A 17,912-nucleotide genomic window follows, 5' to 3' on the forward strand; every position below is an offset into this window, starting at 1 on the left:
ATGTTTCCATGAAAGTTAGCTGGGTGTGCCCACGCAAATTGTTATCGACATGTTTACTGTGTTAATTACAACTTGATTTACTGCTGCCTTAGATTGGAAATCTAAGTCCAGATGCCCTCACATATAGTTTAAAATACATCTGCAATAAAAAGATTTTAAGGAGAAGACTTTCATTATTTGATATTTTTGTAATTGTTAACCAATCCCATGAACAGACCATCAAAATCCATCTCTCAATACTTACTGATTTCCCTACCCCATCTGTGGCACTCATGCCGCCGCATTCATGTCATATCGGAATTATGAGATTCCGACTTGTAAAAAGCTTTCTTTGATTTTTCTGAGAGCTCCGATATATTTGACTTTTGCAAATCCTAAAACAGCTGGGCAGCTGTAGTCTTAAGCAAACGTTACACAAACAGGAGGACATTTGTTGAGGACTATTTTTAGCGGTGGATTAATCCACATTTGGTGCATTGAAGAGTTTTTAATAGTTATCAGACTACAATGGATCATTTAATTGTTGGTTTTGGTCCTTTAATGGAATTTGTTGATATTGAAACCTTATCTTTTAAAAGCCATTTTTTCAATTTGGTTAAACATTTATACAATTGTATTTTTCTTTAGTTAGTCTTACTGGTGTGTAAAATCAAAAGCCAACCTGCTCCTTTGCCTCTGTGTTGCCGTACATTTAGTACGCCGCTTTATGTATTAAAACAAATACTGTATGCAAAACATTTAATGCTGCTGAACATCTGGGACGCATCAAGAGAAAAACTAAAATAATAATGATATACTTTTTTAATCCCGCAAGGGAAATTACAATGTTTTCACTCTGTTGTTATTACACACAGGCCTGAAATACACACACATGCTCAGGTCCTATACATGCACAAATGGAGAGACGTCAGAGTGAAGGGGCTGCAGCTGTCGACGGTGCCTTGCTCACTGCACCTTGGCACTGCACAGGAGGTGAACTGGCACCTCTCCAGCTACCATTCCACCACCATACTTTGGTCCGTAAGAGGATTTGAACCAGAAACCCTCCGGTTCCCAACTCCCTACAGACTGAGCTACTGTCATTCCCAAATGATAAATAATTTGAAACTAAATGCTGTCTGAAGTGTAAAGATGTATTACCTGTCTCTTTGAAGGGTATTCATTTCACCTTCTTTTTTGGAGTTCTAATGTGCTCAGTGTAAAATGTAATGTGTTCCACCACCCTGAAGCCCATTACATTCACAGGTCAGAGGGCAAACTGAAGTGCTGATATGATGTAAACCTACATTGGCAGAAGATCATGTTTCTCTGTGCAAAACCGGTCAGGTGAGTTGACTACACATCATCACATCAAACCTGTTTATTATGTCATTCATTTATTATTTATAAATAAATCCAATGTAATTATCCAAATGTAATGTCATCTGTTTATTATTCTATTTACTTTGAGTTTTCAATGCATAAATTAAATGCAATTCGCAATCAATGTGTAATTTCTTTATTAATGGATCACAGTTAAATGCTGAAAAAGTCTTTAATTATTCTGTTGGGACACTCCAGACTCCATACAGGTCTACATCAGTCATACACCCAATTTTAATGCAATTCAATTTTATTTATAGTGTCAAATCACAACAGCAACAACAATACACAGATACTAACACAAACACAGTAATACAGTTCATATAATGGTCCTCATACAGTATAATATTTAGTACATAATATATACCACATTCTAGTAATTATGGAGTAAATTATTTGGGTGTGAGAGTTTGTTTTCTGCAGTAATTCAAGCATCATGTTCATGCTCTGATTCCTCTCTGTCTCTGAACAGAATCCGGAGTTGACAAGCCGAGATCTGTGTAATTAATCACCAACAATAGAGCACTCATTCCCACTCAGACTACCCCAGCCCTGAAAGGATGCACAGTTAGAATGTGACAGGCCAAACATTGTCTGGTGATCAGCATGCAGAAGCAGGATCCCTCTGTTCTGCAGTGTCGTATAGCACTACATACAGTGTGTTCCTCATGGCTGGAACACCAGGAAGCAACAACTAGTGTTCAACCACTGAACACACTGGAGTGTGTATTGCTGTACGTGGGAAAAGAAGCATGGTCATATCCTCCACTAACTCCTTGGTGTCCATAGCACAGTGTAACTAACTCATTCATCATGTCACGACTTAATCATCCATTAGCTTGAGAGTGGATTATCTTAGTTTACCAAACAGTATTCAGCTGGCTAAAACAAGATCCCACTGAACACAATTGAAGAGGTCAATCCCCAATCATCAGTGATAAGAAAAGCTGTGTCATTGTCTCAGTGTTTGAATGTGAGTCATCATCTGTGAGGCAGCATCAGTTCTCAAAACATGAGAGGAGAATGCATGGCAAGATGAATATTGATGAAATTCAATGTTTAATAAATATTATTGGATTTCTGGTGATATGATAAAATACATTTCAGGACAAGGCTAGTAATATTCTAAATCTTTGTTATTGTCAACAAATCCCATGACAAGACCAAAAGCAACAATGTGTTAGCTTATCTCTCAGTACTTTCTGACTTCTCTGCCCTGTCTGTGGCTATAGTTTTTTTAATCAAATGCTACTCAAACAGGAGGAGAGTGTATTTGTTGGTGTCAAATCAGCGTGTGTGCACCCAGTGCAGAGAAAGAAGATGTTTCAGGCTCTGGATACACGCACAGTACTTGTTAGATACATTCTGTGTTGGTGTAGGCCTTGTGCTTTAGACATTTAATCCACTGATTGAAATTCATGTTGACCATTTGATGTTCACCTTCAGTGTCCTACATCATTTAAGTTTAATCAGGAATAAAGATCATGTGTCACTTGACTTGTTATCACTGAATCACTGATCCGTCTATCTATCTCTCTATCTCTCTATTTCTCTATCTATTGCTAGGCTTGACCCACCGCTGTCTCTCCTTCTCTAACCTTAGTTACATGACCCACTACACACTTTTTAAAATATTATTTACTAATAGTAAAGCTACCCTTTGTTTCTGTAACTGCTTCCTGAGTGTTTGAGTGCAGATGACAGACTGCTGTTGGTGCTGACAACAGAAACATCTCAGGCCAAAAGATCACTAGTGACTCCAATGGGTGAAATATGTGTACTACAATAAATTCATTCACTGTAGTCTCAAAGCAAGCAAATTAGATTAGATAAGATTACAGTAATCTAAAACTTTAAATGAACAGAAGAATAAGGCATTGTCAAGTAAATCATTCCAAAGTAACTGAAATTGTTTCTGGGGATTTGAGACAAGGGAATACATAGGGGGATACATTTACAGAAAACACCAAACAGTCAAATGTCACATCCAAAATCACCTTTTGGTAAAGTATCTGCACACCCACACAGGAGGTATCACTTTTTCTGGTCGACATCATTGTTGGGGAAAGATTTATAGTAAATTTACTCTTTTTTCTGGCATTTTATTAGAAGACAGCATAGGAAATCTACTTAGAAATATAGGAAGTATTGGATAGAATAGAACAACACAATGTAATTCTGCTAAATAAAACATCACATGACCCATACGTTCACAGATGCTACCAACTGTCACCTTATGAAATATTATGTAAGAATAGTTGTTGTGAAATAGCATCTTCACACGTGCATATAAGTGAGGAAATACCTTATTTGGTCATTTCTAATCATGTATGCTTAGTATGAGGGGCTCTTTTCCTCCCTGGGGAGAAAAGCCTTCCGAATTGGGGTGGCGTTGCACTGAAACTAAAGTTTAGTAAAGTAGTTTATTGCTTATCCATATTCTCCTCGATCAAGATTCAATTAATGAATAAGTCATCAAAGTCTCCTGAAACTTATTTAGTCTCCAAGTTATTTGGCTCTCCAAAATTCTACAACAATCATCACCAATAAGAATGATAAAAGCATAACAACTTAAGCTCAGTCTGTACACGCCCACACAGAAGAGAGGTCTAATCAGGCAGTGGAAGTTGAAACACCGGGCAGGGCCTGTAAGCTCTTCTGCGCCTCAAATAATGGACTGCAATGAAAAACACTTGTCCTCAAACATCTGAGCAGCTAATCATTCAATAACCTTTGGTCCCATTATTGGAGAACACCAACAGTATTCACGGTACTGAACAGTAATCAAGTATTCAGATATGTCCAACAGAAAGACGTCAGTAACTCCAGTGGGGACAGCGCGCACTGGGCTCAGGCTTTTACACGGGCGGGGTAGAGTACATGCAGTGGGGCAAGGAGGCATTTAATTGGTTCTTTCCAAGCGAACTGCGAGGCAGGGATTGGTGGACGATTTTACAGGATTATAGCAGCTACAGATGACCATTTGAAACAATATATAAAAAAGTGTATATTGGAAATAGTTACCAACCCTGCCTAAGAGTAGCAATACTACTCTGTCATCTGTCATTCAATCATAAATGGTCATAGCATTGTTAGAAAATGAGTGTAAAAGTGTACCACAGCTGCATTAACATGTATGCAGCATTCTAATGCTTTAAACACTGTTGGTTTCATTTACTATAATACAATGCTTCATGTTGTTATGCTCAGGGTTGGTTTTTTTATAAACTAAAAAAAATGTAAATACTCAATTATACTTAAGCATAGTAAGTGGGAAATGTACTTAGTTATTTTCCACCATTGAGCATCACAGTTCATCATATGATACATGTAGCTTCTGCAAATTAAAGTTGAGCTTTTAACTTTTAACCTTGTAGTCACTGTTACATTTCAAAACCAATGTGCTGAAATACAGAGCCAACAACAGATGGCTAATATTCCCCAATCACAACAGAGTGGGCCAGCTGACCAATACGATGGCTGATGGGACAGTCTCTAGACTATTGCCCTATAATCTGGTCTGGTGCCTCAAAAGAAGAGCTTTTCAAATTGAGCTGCTCCAATAGGAGTAATGTGGAAAAAAAATGCATAGCATAGCATTGTATTTTTAAAGAATATTTGTACATTATGCAAACCCACCAGCTTGTTCTCACAGCTATTACCTACCAATGATAGTCATGGTTATGATACCATGGTTATGTGTTATGTTATGTGGGTTATGGCTGCCTATGCCCAGAACCAATGTGCTTAAAAAAATAGTAATGTACAGAACTGTAACATAATAGCTTCCCCTCACATTTAATCCTAATGGGAAATACTTCAAGTTTAAAAAACAAACTAAGAGAAGCTGTTATCAGTAAGGTAGAGATGCACCGATTACAATTTTCTAGGCCGATTCCGATTTCGGATTTTCTTTGAGTTAGGCCAGCCAATACCAATTTTAGCCGATTCCTTTACAGCACACACAAATATTTATTTTCTATCTTTTCTTTAATAGAAAATGTTACATTTTGCATAGAACATAGAACATTTTTTAAATAGATAATTGATCGCTATAAAGTACAACTATATAAATAACTCCTGGTGTGGGAAATTAACACACATCTAAAGTGCAATGTTATGAAAGAACCATTTCCTTCTTTTCACATCCGCTTTTTTCTCTTTTCACATTCTTTTATACGCTATTTTCCGATAAACTGTAGTTGTCATATTTCACGGGACGTGTGAGTGCGGTTTTCATGTTCCAGTTGTTCAGCCTCGGAGGGGAGAGAGAGCGGCTGACTGTTCGAGCCCTGTATAATTACGACTTTATGACATTTCATAAACAGCTGATTGAGCGGCAGTGCGCCGCTGCTACATGTATACAGCGAAAAACCCTGATTGTGCAAGTGTGATGTTGCTGTTGCGCGATGTAAATCATGCATTTGACCGGCATAAAATCGGCATATGTCAGACTGACCGGCAGGTCGCCGGTCATGGCCGATGATGTGAAAATCGGCCAAGTCCGGTCACCGGCCGGTCAATCGGTGCATCTCTACAGTAAGGAGATTAGGTTAAAACCTGTTTGATTCTGTCATTCCTTTCTGTTGTCTTCTTTCTTGCTTCTTTAGTATATATTTTATTTCATGTTACTGTTTTGTTGTTTTTATAACATGGAAAACTGTGCCTTTTGTTTTATAAAATGTGGGATGTTTTCATTTTTCTGATATAACAATATGTATTTATAATTTGCTTTGTAATATTTTTTATTGTCTTGTGTTTCACCCCAGGAAGAAAACTCTTGGTGATGACTAATGGGGATCCTTAATAAACAATAAACAATACACAATAAACTGGGCTTTTCCGGAAGGAGAGCCGAGCGCTCAGACAGAGTGTTTCAGGCAGAGCTGCAGCAATGGGCAGTATAAGAAACATAGTATGTGTTTGAACATCAAAGCATGTAAACCTATTCTACTATAAGAGTACTTGTGTAGAAAATACAGTACTGAAAGAAGTGCTGCTCATCATCAGTGTATTTCAAATCTATACCAACCACTAGGCGGAGACAAATACCCATGAGTGTTTCTGCCAGTTCTATGTAGGTATTCTTTGGAGCTGCAAACATGACATGTAGTTGGCCTACACACACACACACACACACACACACACACACACACACACACACACACACACACACACACACACACACACACAATGGACCTGAATTAAATCTGCAATAAATAGTGTTGATTAACACTGAATGAAATGTGGTGTAATGTGAAATGCGTAATGTGAAATTGTTTGCTCAGATTGAGCCTTTTTCTTTAAGGAGAAGGCTGTAAACACATAAGCTGTGTCCAAAATTACTTGTTAGTGGACACTACCAGATCATACAATTCTGACACTGAAATAAATTGGCAGTGCATCACCATATTATCACCATGCCAAGTTGATATGACTAACATGTCAAGTTACCCATCCTCCATCCTCCTTCGAATCGTGTGGAGGATGGTCTAGCAAAGCGAGGCTACCCATCCAGTAGACATGGAGCAACATTAGCATTCATTGTAGCCATGTTTCTGGTGAACAAATGTAAGTCTAATATTCACTCTCTTTTTAGCTTTGTTATGGTCTGTACCAGAAATATCTGTCTCTTTAGCTGCTAAGTATCTCCACTATGTTCACCAGCTAGAGGCTAACCTTATATCTGTCTGCTGTTTGCTGCTGAACAGAAAAAGGGCTTATTGAAGCCTTGGTAGTGATAATTCTCTGTGGGTTTGTTGCTATGACCGACATCTGATCCATTGTTAATATAAATATTTTGAAATAGCAAAAAAAAATAAAAATAAAATCTGATAAACCCACTACACTACCTGCCCACACCAAACAACAAGGTTAGACAGTGGAGCATTTAGCAGCTAAACAACCAGATATTTTCCTAAGGAATTAAACCAAAGCATATCTGAAAGGAGAGTTAATACTGGACACAAACACAACACAAAATGAATGCTGATGTTGCTTCGTATCTACTGGATGTGTAAATGGGCAAGGGCCACCTCAAAACTGTTGGCTAACTAAGCACCTTTCAGCAGCATATTGCAGGCAAAGAGCATCCAGGGAATAGCTGTCTGTCAGTGGAAAAGGGTTGCTGTAGAAATGTGGAGATGAGATGAGAGAGGCCTGGGAGTTTTTATTCTTCTCCAGTAACTATTCACTTTGCAGTCCATGCCTGTGACATCAGAACCTAGACTATATAAATGAATGGAGGTTGGCAGCTTTAATAAATACATGTACACTTCTCCAGAGGAGGAGAAGAAGGGAGGGAGAGTGGACAAAGGGAGGAACACAGAAGCAGAGGTGAGGAAGATGGACAGAAGAGACACCCAGCTGGTTTGCTCTTTGCTGTTGTGTATCATCACTCAGGTATGACCTGCCAAAATTAAACATATTTATATCCTTTCTGTAAAATAATTGTTAACCACAAAAGTAGTCCTGTCAGTTAATGGAATCACTTGAAGATTTTGTCACAAAATCTCAGTTCTCTGCATGGTGGCATGGTGAACTGTGGTGTGTGAATGCTTGCTTTCATCTTATCACGATGATGGTTGGATGGGGGTGTCCCTGTTGTTTCCATAATGACATAGATGACAAGTGTTGGAGGCAGCAATACAAAGCAAAGGTCTGCCATTAATCCTCATACCATGAGGGGAATCACAGCAGTAGCTATTTACTACAGCAGTTTTAGTCTAGTTTCCTTAAAACGGCTGCCTCTGTACTGAACATATAAATAATGTATGTATTTAATTTATGTTATTTGAAAGTATGTAGGGGCATACATTATGTTTTAATTGATGTTTTGCTTCTGATATGTGTGACCAGAAGATGTTTTGTCAAATGTGTTATGCTTGATGACAAATTGTCTTATGGTTAAACAGGTTCAAAGTTCTTCTAATCAGCAAGGAGAAGGCAGCGTCAGTGATCACGCAGACAGATTGTTTGACTGTCAGTCACATATAGTTTAGTTCTCAACCTTTCCGGTTGTCAAAGGAAATTGTCATATTGGAAATATCTGATATGTTAATATGATAGCTGAAGTAACACAAAATGGTTTTACATGGGGCTGTCCCTCGAAAACATTCTGGGCTCTGACACATATTGTAATTTAAAATTAGAAGTCCGCCTTGAAGTTCTGCAGCTTGATCAACATGTGCAGAATGCTAAACTCCATTCTCTATGAAAATAGCTTTTTGTTCTATTCCAATTAAACAACATTAGTTGAATCACGAATCAGTATGAGTGAATATTAATTTATTTTGAGCATGACTCTTTAACAACCTACCTTTTGTCATATGTATGAACCTGTGTGTAGATCTACATTAGGAATACAGATGATTCAGACTGACTTCTACAGTAGATCATCAGTATAGCATGCAGAGACAAGATTTATCAATTTAAGGGTCAGTTCACCCAAATTCACTAAATATAAAAGAGTTGTGTGTGAGCTGAAAAAGTCAACAGCATTTTGTCTTTTCAGAAACAATGCCGTAGTAACTGGAGCTGTTTCTTCAGTAGAAAGCAGTTCCAGTGAGAATCCACAGTGTGTGGATTACCTTTACATAACATGTGTGAGTGCCAAACCCACTCAAGCACTAAACAATTATTGTACTACCAGTAAAGCCAGATATTAGCTGCAGAAGTTCAACAAGCTACTGAACAACAGTATAAACAGCAGCTGTATCTTGTAATTCTCACTGCAGACGTGGTGCCAACAGTGTACTGGGACATGTCAGTGCCCGCCCAGCATGCCACGCTGCCCTGTTGGTGTTCCTCTGATGTTAGACAGCTGCGGATGCTGCCAGGCATGTGCTAGGCAGGAGGGCGAGGCCTGCACCGACCGGCTGCCCTGTGACAGCCACCGAGGGCTGCACTGCGACTACAGCGCCAGCTTCCCTGGAGGGCCGGGACGATGTGTCGGTGCGAACAGATTACACACAAGCTGAAACAGATTAGTTTGGATTAGAGCTACAAGTACTACTTCTATTACTGACAAAACTGAAACTGCTATGCTACTGCTATGCTAATTACTACTATAGAAACAGTTGCTATAGTAGTAACTTAACTTAATAGTTTAAGTCATTTTTCAAGCAAAAATTCCAAACATTCAGAGGTTCTAAAATGTGAGAAATTGCTGCTTTTCTGAGTCTTACATAAGAGGAAATTGAATATCTTTGAATAATGTAATGAAAGACTAAGTCTTGATATAAATATAGGCACACTTTAACCAAGCCAACACTGTGGGTCAAAGTGCCATAACAGACTGGTTTATTACAATAAGAACTCAGGGTCATAAAATAATAAAACATGATGCACCTGTCAGCAGGCCGATGCACTGAAAGTATGCTATCTGTGGATAATCAAAACTACACACAAGATAACCCCCCCCCCCTCCCAACAGAAAAAAACTACTACCAGGGCCACAGCAAACTTTAAATGATATCACCATTAATCAACAGGCGAAGTCCCACTGCACCAGCCGGTACTGTGACCAGAGGTCAACACGAGCTGCGATATCACATCTCACTAAGATGAGATAAAATCCCAATTTAGCACTATACTCGCACTACTAAATCATAAGGTAATACAATGTAAAATGACTGTCAACAAATGTGAATTGAACACAGCACATGCTAATTTCAGTCCAACCACAGTTAAACACAGTGTAACATTAGAGACATTATTGTACATTGCCACTGTAATGACCCTTTACAAAAGAAACAACAAATTGTTGGCAGACCCACATTTGTAATTCAAATCTTTTGTATAAAAATCCAGCAAGTTCAACATTTTCATACAAATACAATTCCCCTATATTACCCTAACAATCAAGTAACCCTTATTAAAACACAAATACTTTATTTGGCTAACCAAGGAAGCATGTGCACAGGAGAAAGAATGAAGCCGGCACACCTGTGCTACATGAGCCTCTTGAAGATTCAGGTGCTCTCACATTGATTGGCCAAATTGTGCCTGGGCCTTAGCCTACAAGTAGTATGTTAGTGTGCTACCAATAATGTTGCTACTACTACTGACAGTACTGATGTTGCCCACTATACTGCAACTACTATGCTACTACTAATCAACCACTGCTATCACTAGGCTATTTACTGTAACTGCTGCCACTCCTACTGTGACTAATAATGATGTTATTCATCATGATAAGAATAAGCCGCATATCCTTTAGTACATTATGTAATCAATTCTGCTGCATCCTGTTCTGCATTTTTAAGCAGGTGACTGTTTCTCCTGTTTTCAGTTATTAAAGACATTCTGCTAATGTTCTAACAGTAATGACTGGATAACAATATGTTTCCTGCACGTTATTTGTCTGCACATGTTTCACATAGCTCTATGCATTCTACAAGTGATGTAGCGTGGCACTTTCACCCGCATAACATTCCCTCCTCTCCTTCCTCCCTTTGCTGCCATCAGGTCGGAACGAGCTGGGCTGTGAGATAAATGACCGGAGGCTGGAGGAGGGACAGGTATTTCAACTTTCCTGTGCCCAGCTCTGCCACTGCCTGGGGGGAGGGGTGACCTGCGTGCCCATGTGCAGCAATGATCTGCAGAGGCCCACTGAGAAGTGCTCCAGCCCTCAGCTGGTGCGACTCCCAGGGCGCTGCTGCAAAGAGTGGGTGTGTGATGGCCTGGACAACAGCATTTCTTCAAATCCATCAGCAGGTAATGGGTTTGGTGATCGAAAAGACAGCTTGAAACATATTTCAACAGTAGTTAGATTATTAGAATCATAACTGCAACAAGTCTGGCTGGCACTCATATGAAAGAGTAAAAGCATCAAATAGCCTATAACTACTTTGAAGACTGCAGAGCCATTTGCGTCCCGTCCCCACCAGCTCTTGAGAAAAACAGCGGATTGGGTGATTTTCAGCTATTTCCTGTGAGGCATTCAAATCTGCTTTTAAACACATTGGACACATGGACCCACAGTCAACTATCAGAATGTTTCAGGTTGGGTTGTGAAGAAATAAACAGATTTCAATACCAAAGAGGTGTCAAGAAGATCAAACATCTGTGGGAAACACCTGCAAGCACTATTTTTAGCAAACTGACCTCGCTCGAGCAGCAGTTTACAACATTTCAGACTACATATGTGCAAAATATTCTGGCTCATGAGCTCTCATCAAAGCTGTCCACTTCAAACAACTTTCAGCTTGTTGCACACAGCAAATAAATTCCCCTTCGGTGTATCTTTCCAGTAGAGCATACGCGTCAGGACTACGGGGGTGGGCTGTCCGGCCCGTCGCTTGGCTCGATCTCCAACTGTATCGTGTGGACCTCAGACTGGAGCCCCTGCTCCCACAGCTGTGGCCCAGGTGTCTCCACCCGCACCACAAACAGGAACTGGGCTTGTCGCCTGCAGACAGAGACCAGACTGTGCCAGATCAGACCGTGCCAGAGTCTGCAGCTGGGGCTCCCAAGACTGCAGCCGGTCAGTTCCAGTCACAGTTCCAGTGATCAAATACATACATGTAAATACAAGTACATTTCCATCCAAGAACATGTACGGTATATCATTTACAAATGCTTTTGGTGATGTACTGGAAATACGGTAAAGTACTGTATCTAAAAGACTCAATAACTATCTGCTATAATCAACAAGTCCTCCAACCGACCACATAGGTCGTTTATTCCTACCCTCAGGAGCGTTTGATAAATTAGTGCCCCTAGCGATGGCAGTAAATGCGATCACAGGAGCGTTTTCCATCCTCATATGTAAATGTAACTGTTGCGGTTTAAAACAACATGACGTAATTGCGCCTGTGACATAGAATGTGACGTAATTCTGTTTGTTTTGCAAAGTTATATTCTCAAATTTTCTGTTCATTTTTATTTTCAGTGAGTGTTTGTTTGACCTATCCACCACCCCAACCTGTCTCCTTATGTGGAGTTTGGTGCTCTTATACTTCGTCACCTACTTCCTGCCTTGTTCCCATCATAACTACTACGGCCACCAGTGTTGGGGAGTAACTGAATACATGTACCGGCGTCACGTATTCAGAATACAAATTATGAGTAACTGTATTCCGTTACAGTTACAATTGAAATAGTTGGTATTTAGAATACAGTTACATTGTTGAAATCAATGGATTACATGGCGTTACTTTATTTTCACGAGTTTATTCACTCTCTAAATAAATTAAGGCAACTCCATGCATTTCCCCCAATATGAAAACGAAAAAATTCGCTATTTGCGTGATCAGTCACAATGGAGTTTGAACCGGCACAACAGAGCCAGGGCAGGAATGTGTTTCTATCTTGAAAATTCAAACAACATTTCACATTAAAGAAAGAGAAGGGAGAACAAAATATAACTCTGCTTGCCAGCAACCAACCTCCTTTCAGCGTCCAAATTACTCCACCTCCAACCTGAAGAAGCATCTTAAAGTAAATTTTGACTTATACTGTGGCTTTTTCAGAAAAAAAAAAATTGGTAACACTTTATTTGAATGGGGGTGTTCATAAGACTGACATCCATCCATCTTCCATCCATCTTCATCCGCTTATCCGGGGTCGGCTCGCGGGGTAGCAGCTCCAGCAGGGGACCCCAAACTTCCCTTTCCCGGGCCACATTAACCAGCTCCGACTGGGGGGATCCCGAGGCGTTCCCAGGCCAGGTTAGAGATATAATCCCTCCACCTAGTCCTGGGTCTCCCCCGAGGCCTCCTCCCAGCTGGACGTGCCTGGAACACCTCCCTAGGGAGGCGCCCAGGGGGCATCCTTACCAGATGCCCGAACCACCTCAACTGGCTCCCTTTCGGCGCAAAGGAGCAGCGGCTCTACTCCGAGCTCCTCACGGATAACTGAGCTTCTCACCCTATCTCTAAGGGAGACGCCAGCTACCCTCCTGAGGAAACCCATTTCGGCCGCTTGTACCCTGGATCTTGTTCTTTCGGTCATGACCCAGCCTTCATGACCATAGGTGAGGGTAGGAACAAAAAACTGACCGGTAGATTGAGAGCTTTGCCTTCTGGCTCAGCTCTCTTTTCGTCTAACGGTGCGATAAATTGAATGTAATACCGCACCTGCTGTGCCGATTCTCCGACCAATCTCCCGCTCCATTGTCCCCTCACTCGCGAACAAGACCCCAAGGTACTTGAACTCCTTCACTTGGGGTAAGGACTCATTCCCTACCTGGAGAAGGCACTCCATCGGTTTCCTGCTGAGAACCATGGCCTCCGATTTAGAGGTGCTGATCCTCATCCCAGCCGCTTCACACTCGGCTGCGAACCGATCCAGTGAGTGCTGAAGGTCACAGGCCGATGATGCCATCAGGACCACATCATCTGCAAAAAGCAGCGATGAGATCCCCAGCCCACCGAACTGCAACCCCTCTCCACCCCGACTACGCCTCGATATCCTGTCCATAAATACTACAAACAGGATTGGTGACAAGCGCAGCCCTGGCGGAGGCCAACTCTCACCTGAAACGAGTCCGACTTACTGCCGAGAACCCGGACACAGCTCTCGCTTTGGTCGTACAGAGATTGGATGGCCCTGAGAAGGGACCCCCTCACCCTGTACTCCCGCAGCACCTCCCACAGTATCTCCCGGGGCACCCGGTCATACGCCTTCTCCAGATCCACAAAACACATGTAGACTGGTTGGGCATACTCCCAGGCTCCCTCCAGGATCCTTGCGAGTAAAGATCTGGTCCGTTGTTCCACGACCAGGGACGGAATCCGCATTGTTCCTCTTCAACCTGAGATTCGACTATCGACCGAACCCTCCTTTCCAGCACCTTGGAGTAGACTTTACCGGGAGGCTGAGAAGTGTGATACCCCTGTAATTGGCACACACCCTCTGGTCCCCCCCTTTTTTAAAAAAGGGGAACCACCACCCCGGTCTGCCACTCCTCAGGCACCGTCCCAGACTTCCACGCAATGTTGAAGAGGCGTGTCAACCAAGACAACCCCTCCACACCCAGAGCTTTAAGCATTTCTGGACGGATCTCATCAATTCCTGGGGCTTTGCCACTGTGGAGTTGTTTAACTACCTCAGCAACCTCCACCAGGGAAATTGATGCCAATCCCCCCCTCATCCTCCAGCTCTGCCTCTACCATAGAGGGCGATTAGTCGGATTTAGGAGTTCCTCAAAGTGCTCCTTCCACCGCCCTATTACCTCCTCAGTTGAGGTCAACAGCGTCCCCATCCTTACTGTACACAGCTTGGATGGTTCCCCGCTTCCCCCTCCTGAGGTGGCGAACGGTTTTCCAGAAGCACCTTGGTGCCGACCGAAAGTCCTTCTCCATGTCTTCTCCGAACTTCTCCCACACACGCTGCTTTGCCTCTTTCACGGCAGAGGCTGCAGCCCCTTCGGGCCCTTCGGTACCTTGCAACTGCCTCCGGAGTCGTCTGGGATAACATATCCCGGAAAGACTCCTTCTTCAGTCGGACGGCTTCCCTGACCACCGGTGTCCACCACGGTGTTCGTGGGTTACCGCCCCTTGAGGCACCTAAGACCCTAAGACCACAGCTCCTCACCGCAGCTTCAGCAATGGAAACTTTGAACATCGTCCACTCAGGTTCAATGCCCCCAGCCTCCACAGGGATGCACGAAAAGCTCCGCCGGAGGTGTGAGTTGAAAGTCTGTCGGACAGGGGCCTCCTCCAGACGTTCCCAATTTACCCGCACTACCCGTTTGGGCTTACCAGGTCTGTCCAGAGTCTTCCCCCACCCCCTGACCCAACTCACCACCAGATGGTGATCGGTTGACAGCTCCGCCCCTCTCTTCACCCGAGTGTCCAAAACATATGGCCTCAGATCAGATGAAACGATTATAAAATCGATCATTGACCTTTGGCCTAGGGTGCTCTGGTACCAAGTACACTTATGAGCATCCCTATGTTCGAACATGGTGTTCGTTATAGACAATCCATGACTAGCACAGAAGTCCAACAACAAACAACCACTCTGGTTTAGATCAGGGAGGCCGTTCCTCCCAATCACGCCTCTCCATGTGTCTCCATCATTACCCACGTGCGCGTTGAAGTCCCCCCAGCAGAACTATGGAGTCCCCGACTGGAGCCCCATACAGGACTCCACTCAAGGTCTCCAAGAAGGCCGAATACTCTGAACTCTTGTTTGGTGCATATGCACAAACAACAGTCAGAGTTTTTCCCCCACAACCCGCAGGCGTAGGGAGGCGACCCTCTCGTCCACCGGGTTAAACTCCAACGTAGCGGCGCTCAGCCGGGGGCTTGTGAGTATCCCCACACCCGCCCGGCGCCTCACACCCTGGGCAACTCCGGAGAAGAAAAGAGTCCAACCCCCTATCCAGGAGTATGGTTCCAGAACCAAGACTGTGCGTAGAGGTAAGCCCCACCAGATCTAACCGGTAGCGCTCCACCTCCCGCACAAGTTCCGGCTCCTTCCCCCACAGAGAGGTGACATTCCACGTCCCCAGAGCCAGCCTCTGCTGCCCGGGTCTGGTCCGTCGAGGCCCCTGACCTTCACTGCCACCCATGTGGCAGCGCACCCGACCCCAGCGGTTCCTCCCACAGGTGGTGGGCCCATGGGATGGAGGGATGTCCGCCACGTAGCTTTTTCGGGCTGTGCCCGACCGGGCTCCGTGGCAAACCCGGCCACCAGACGCTCGCTGACGAGCCCTCCATCTGGGCCTGGCTCCAGACGGGGGCCCCGGGCTTCCTCCGGGCAGGGTCACTTCATCCCTTCCTCGATTTTTTCATAGGATTTTTTGAATAAGACTGACATGACACTGTCATTATTATGACATGACATCTGTCATGAACATGAAGGAGTCATTTTGAGTGTTCATGACTGTGTTCATTAAGTGTCATTCGGGAAATTATGAGACTTTTAATGCAAAGTCAGCATTGTCCGAGATGTCTTGTCATAACAACTTGACTTTAGCGAAGACAACAATCTCTGTGTTATGACAACTTGACATTAACCTAGACAACATAACCTTCATAAATATGTCAATTATCAAACTTTAATAAACTATTTAGCTTTATATGTTAACATTACATTAAAATTCATTAAGAGGTTAGTTTTTACATTGGCTGTCATGAGAGCATTATAATTGTGTCATGAATATTTTTCCTTGACCTCAAGTAAAGTGAAACAATTTGAACCTGTCATGAAGTTTGATTTAATCATCAAATGCTTATATTATGGTGTCATGAATAATATCCATAACCTCAAGTAAAGTACCCAGGGCCCTCATGTGAAGATGGGCCCATAGAGAATGCTTAAAGTTTTGAATGAATCTTTTGGTTATATCACTATATATGTGCCCCAGATAATGTATTAACACAAGTACACGGCCTATGAAGTAAACCACGCCTCTTTATTATCATAAAACATTGTATTTATTTCTTAAATGAACATAAAACTGACAATTCCCCTTAGGACCTTAGCTAATGTTAGCAATTAATTACGGTTAAACAAAAAAAATGGCGATTATGTAAAAAAAATTGCGATTAGACAATTGTTACAGGCCTAGACTTATTACAATAATGAAAAGTGACATTGTAGAATACTGCATCCTTACCAACACATTATATTTTATGTTACAAATGTGCCATAACCGAAGATAATCGTGGTCCCGTGGATATTAAAACATGCACCAACCTACAAATGACTACACATCACTGGACATGTAACAAGAGTAACTCCGTACTTACTACAGTTTTGCCTGTCCCTGTGTATTTCAGGGTTCGGGGGTGTGCGAGAGCAGCTACAGTTCACCTGTGTCCATTCAGCTGGAACAACAGGGCTGCTGGAGCACCCGAGCCTACCGTCCCAGGTTCTGTGCCTTGACCTGTCCAGAGGGACGCTGCTGCAGCCCCTCACACACCAGGACAGTGCGGATGCTTTTCCGTTGCCCCCAGGGCGGTCTAAGCCAGCAGCAGGTGATGATGATTGAGTCCTGCTCCTGCAGCATCTCTAACTGCCGCCCGTCCCCAGCCACAGCTGCCCGGAGTGTCCTGCCATGGCTGTGAGCATGCATAGGCAGGTCCCATCTGTGAGGAAAGTGACCAAACGTATACACATGATAGTTGAGCCAGTGTTTAAAAATTATGGAAATATTACAATCAGGATGGGATACTTGACATTGGCCAATAGCTATTGAGAATAGAGTATCCAGCAAAATGGGCACTCACATTCAAAAGTATGTACTAAGATGTATGCAGTAATCTGTATCCAGAGTTAAAACAAGCTAAAGTAATTCACATTGCCACATTTGTTTACTTTCTATGCTTCTACAAATTCTCATATCACCACATCTTACCATTTGAATCCCATCCACTCTTTGACAAACTCAGATTTGTACTGAGATTAAAAACATGTCCACCTTGCACAAGGGACACGCTTAAGTGCCAGTCATAGTCTGAGGAAAACATGGCCTCAGTGATAATAGCACCCACGGGTTCATTTTTAAGCCTGCAGTTTGAGTTTAGTCAGACATACATGTGGCACAGTGAATCCTTAAGCTTAACTGTATCTGTGGATGGCTACCTTAGTGGCTA

At 42.6% G+C, this 17,912-nt stretch overlaps 1 protein-coding gene across 1 annotated transcript; it reads left to right on the plus strand.

Moving 5' to 3' along the window:
* The first annotated feature begins 7,707 nt into the window (after positions 1–7,707).
* LOC144516122 (CCN family member 5-like) lies at positions 7,708–17,603 on the plus strand. Its single transcript, XM_078247324.1, has 5 exons — positions 7,708–7,764; positions 9,099–9,315; positions 10,831–11,079; positions 11,616–11,848; positions 17,097–17,603. Exons 1-5 carry the CDS (start codon positions 7,708–7,710, stop codon positions 17,382–17,384), a joined length of 1,044 nt encoding a protein of 347 aa, XP_078103450.1. The 3' UTR covers positions 17,385–17,603.
* Positions 17,604–17,912: the final 309 nt, after the last annotated feature.

Source organism: Sander vitreus, chromosome 4, assembly GCF_031162955.1.
Source record: "Sander vitreus isolate 19-12246 chromosome 4, sanVit1, whole genome shotgun sequence".
NCBI classification, from domain to species: Eukaryota; Metazoa; Chordata; class Actinopteri; order Perciformes; family Percidae; genus Sander; species Sander vitreus.

What these genes read in the sequence shown, in the direction of transcription:
- LOC144516122 (XM_078247324.1), top strand. Translation starts at nt 7,708, where the DNA reads ATGGACAGAAGAGACACCCAGCTGGTTTGCTCTTTGCTGTTGTGTATC. An exon ending in TGTTGTGTATCATCACTCAG is followed by an intron (nt 7,765 to 9,098) that starts GTATGACCTGCC and finishes TTCTCACTGCAG; the next exon opens with ACGTGGTGCCAACAGTGTAC. An exon ending in GGCTCCCAAGACTGCAGCCG is followed by an intron (nt 11,849 to 17,096) that starts GTCAGTTCCAGT and finishes TGTGTATTTCAG; the next exon opens with GGTTCGGGGGTGTGCGAGAG.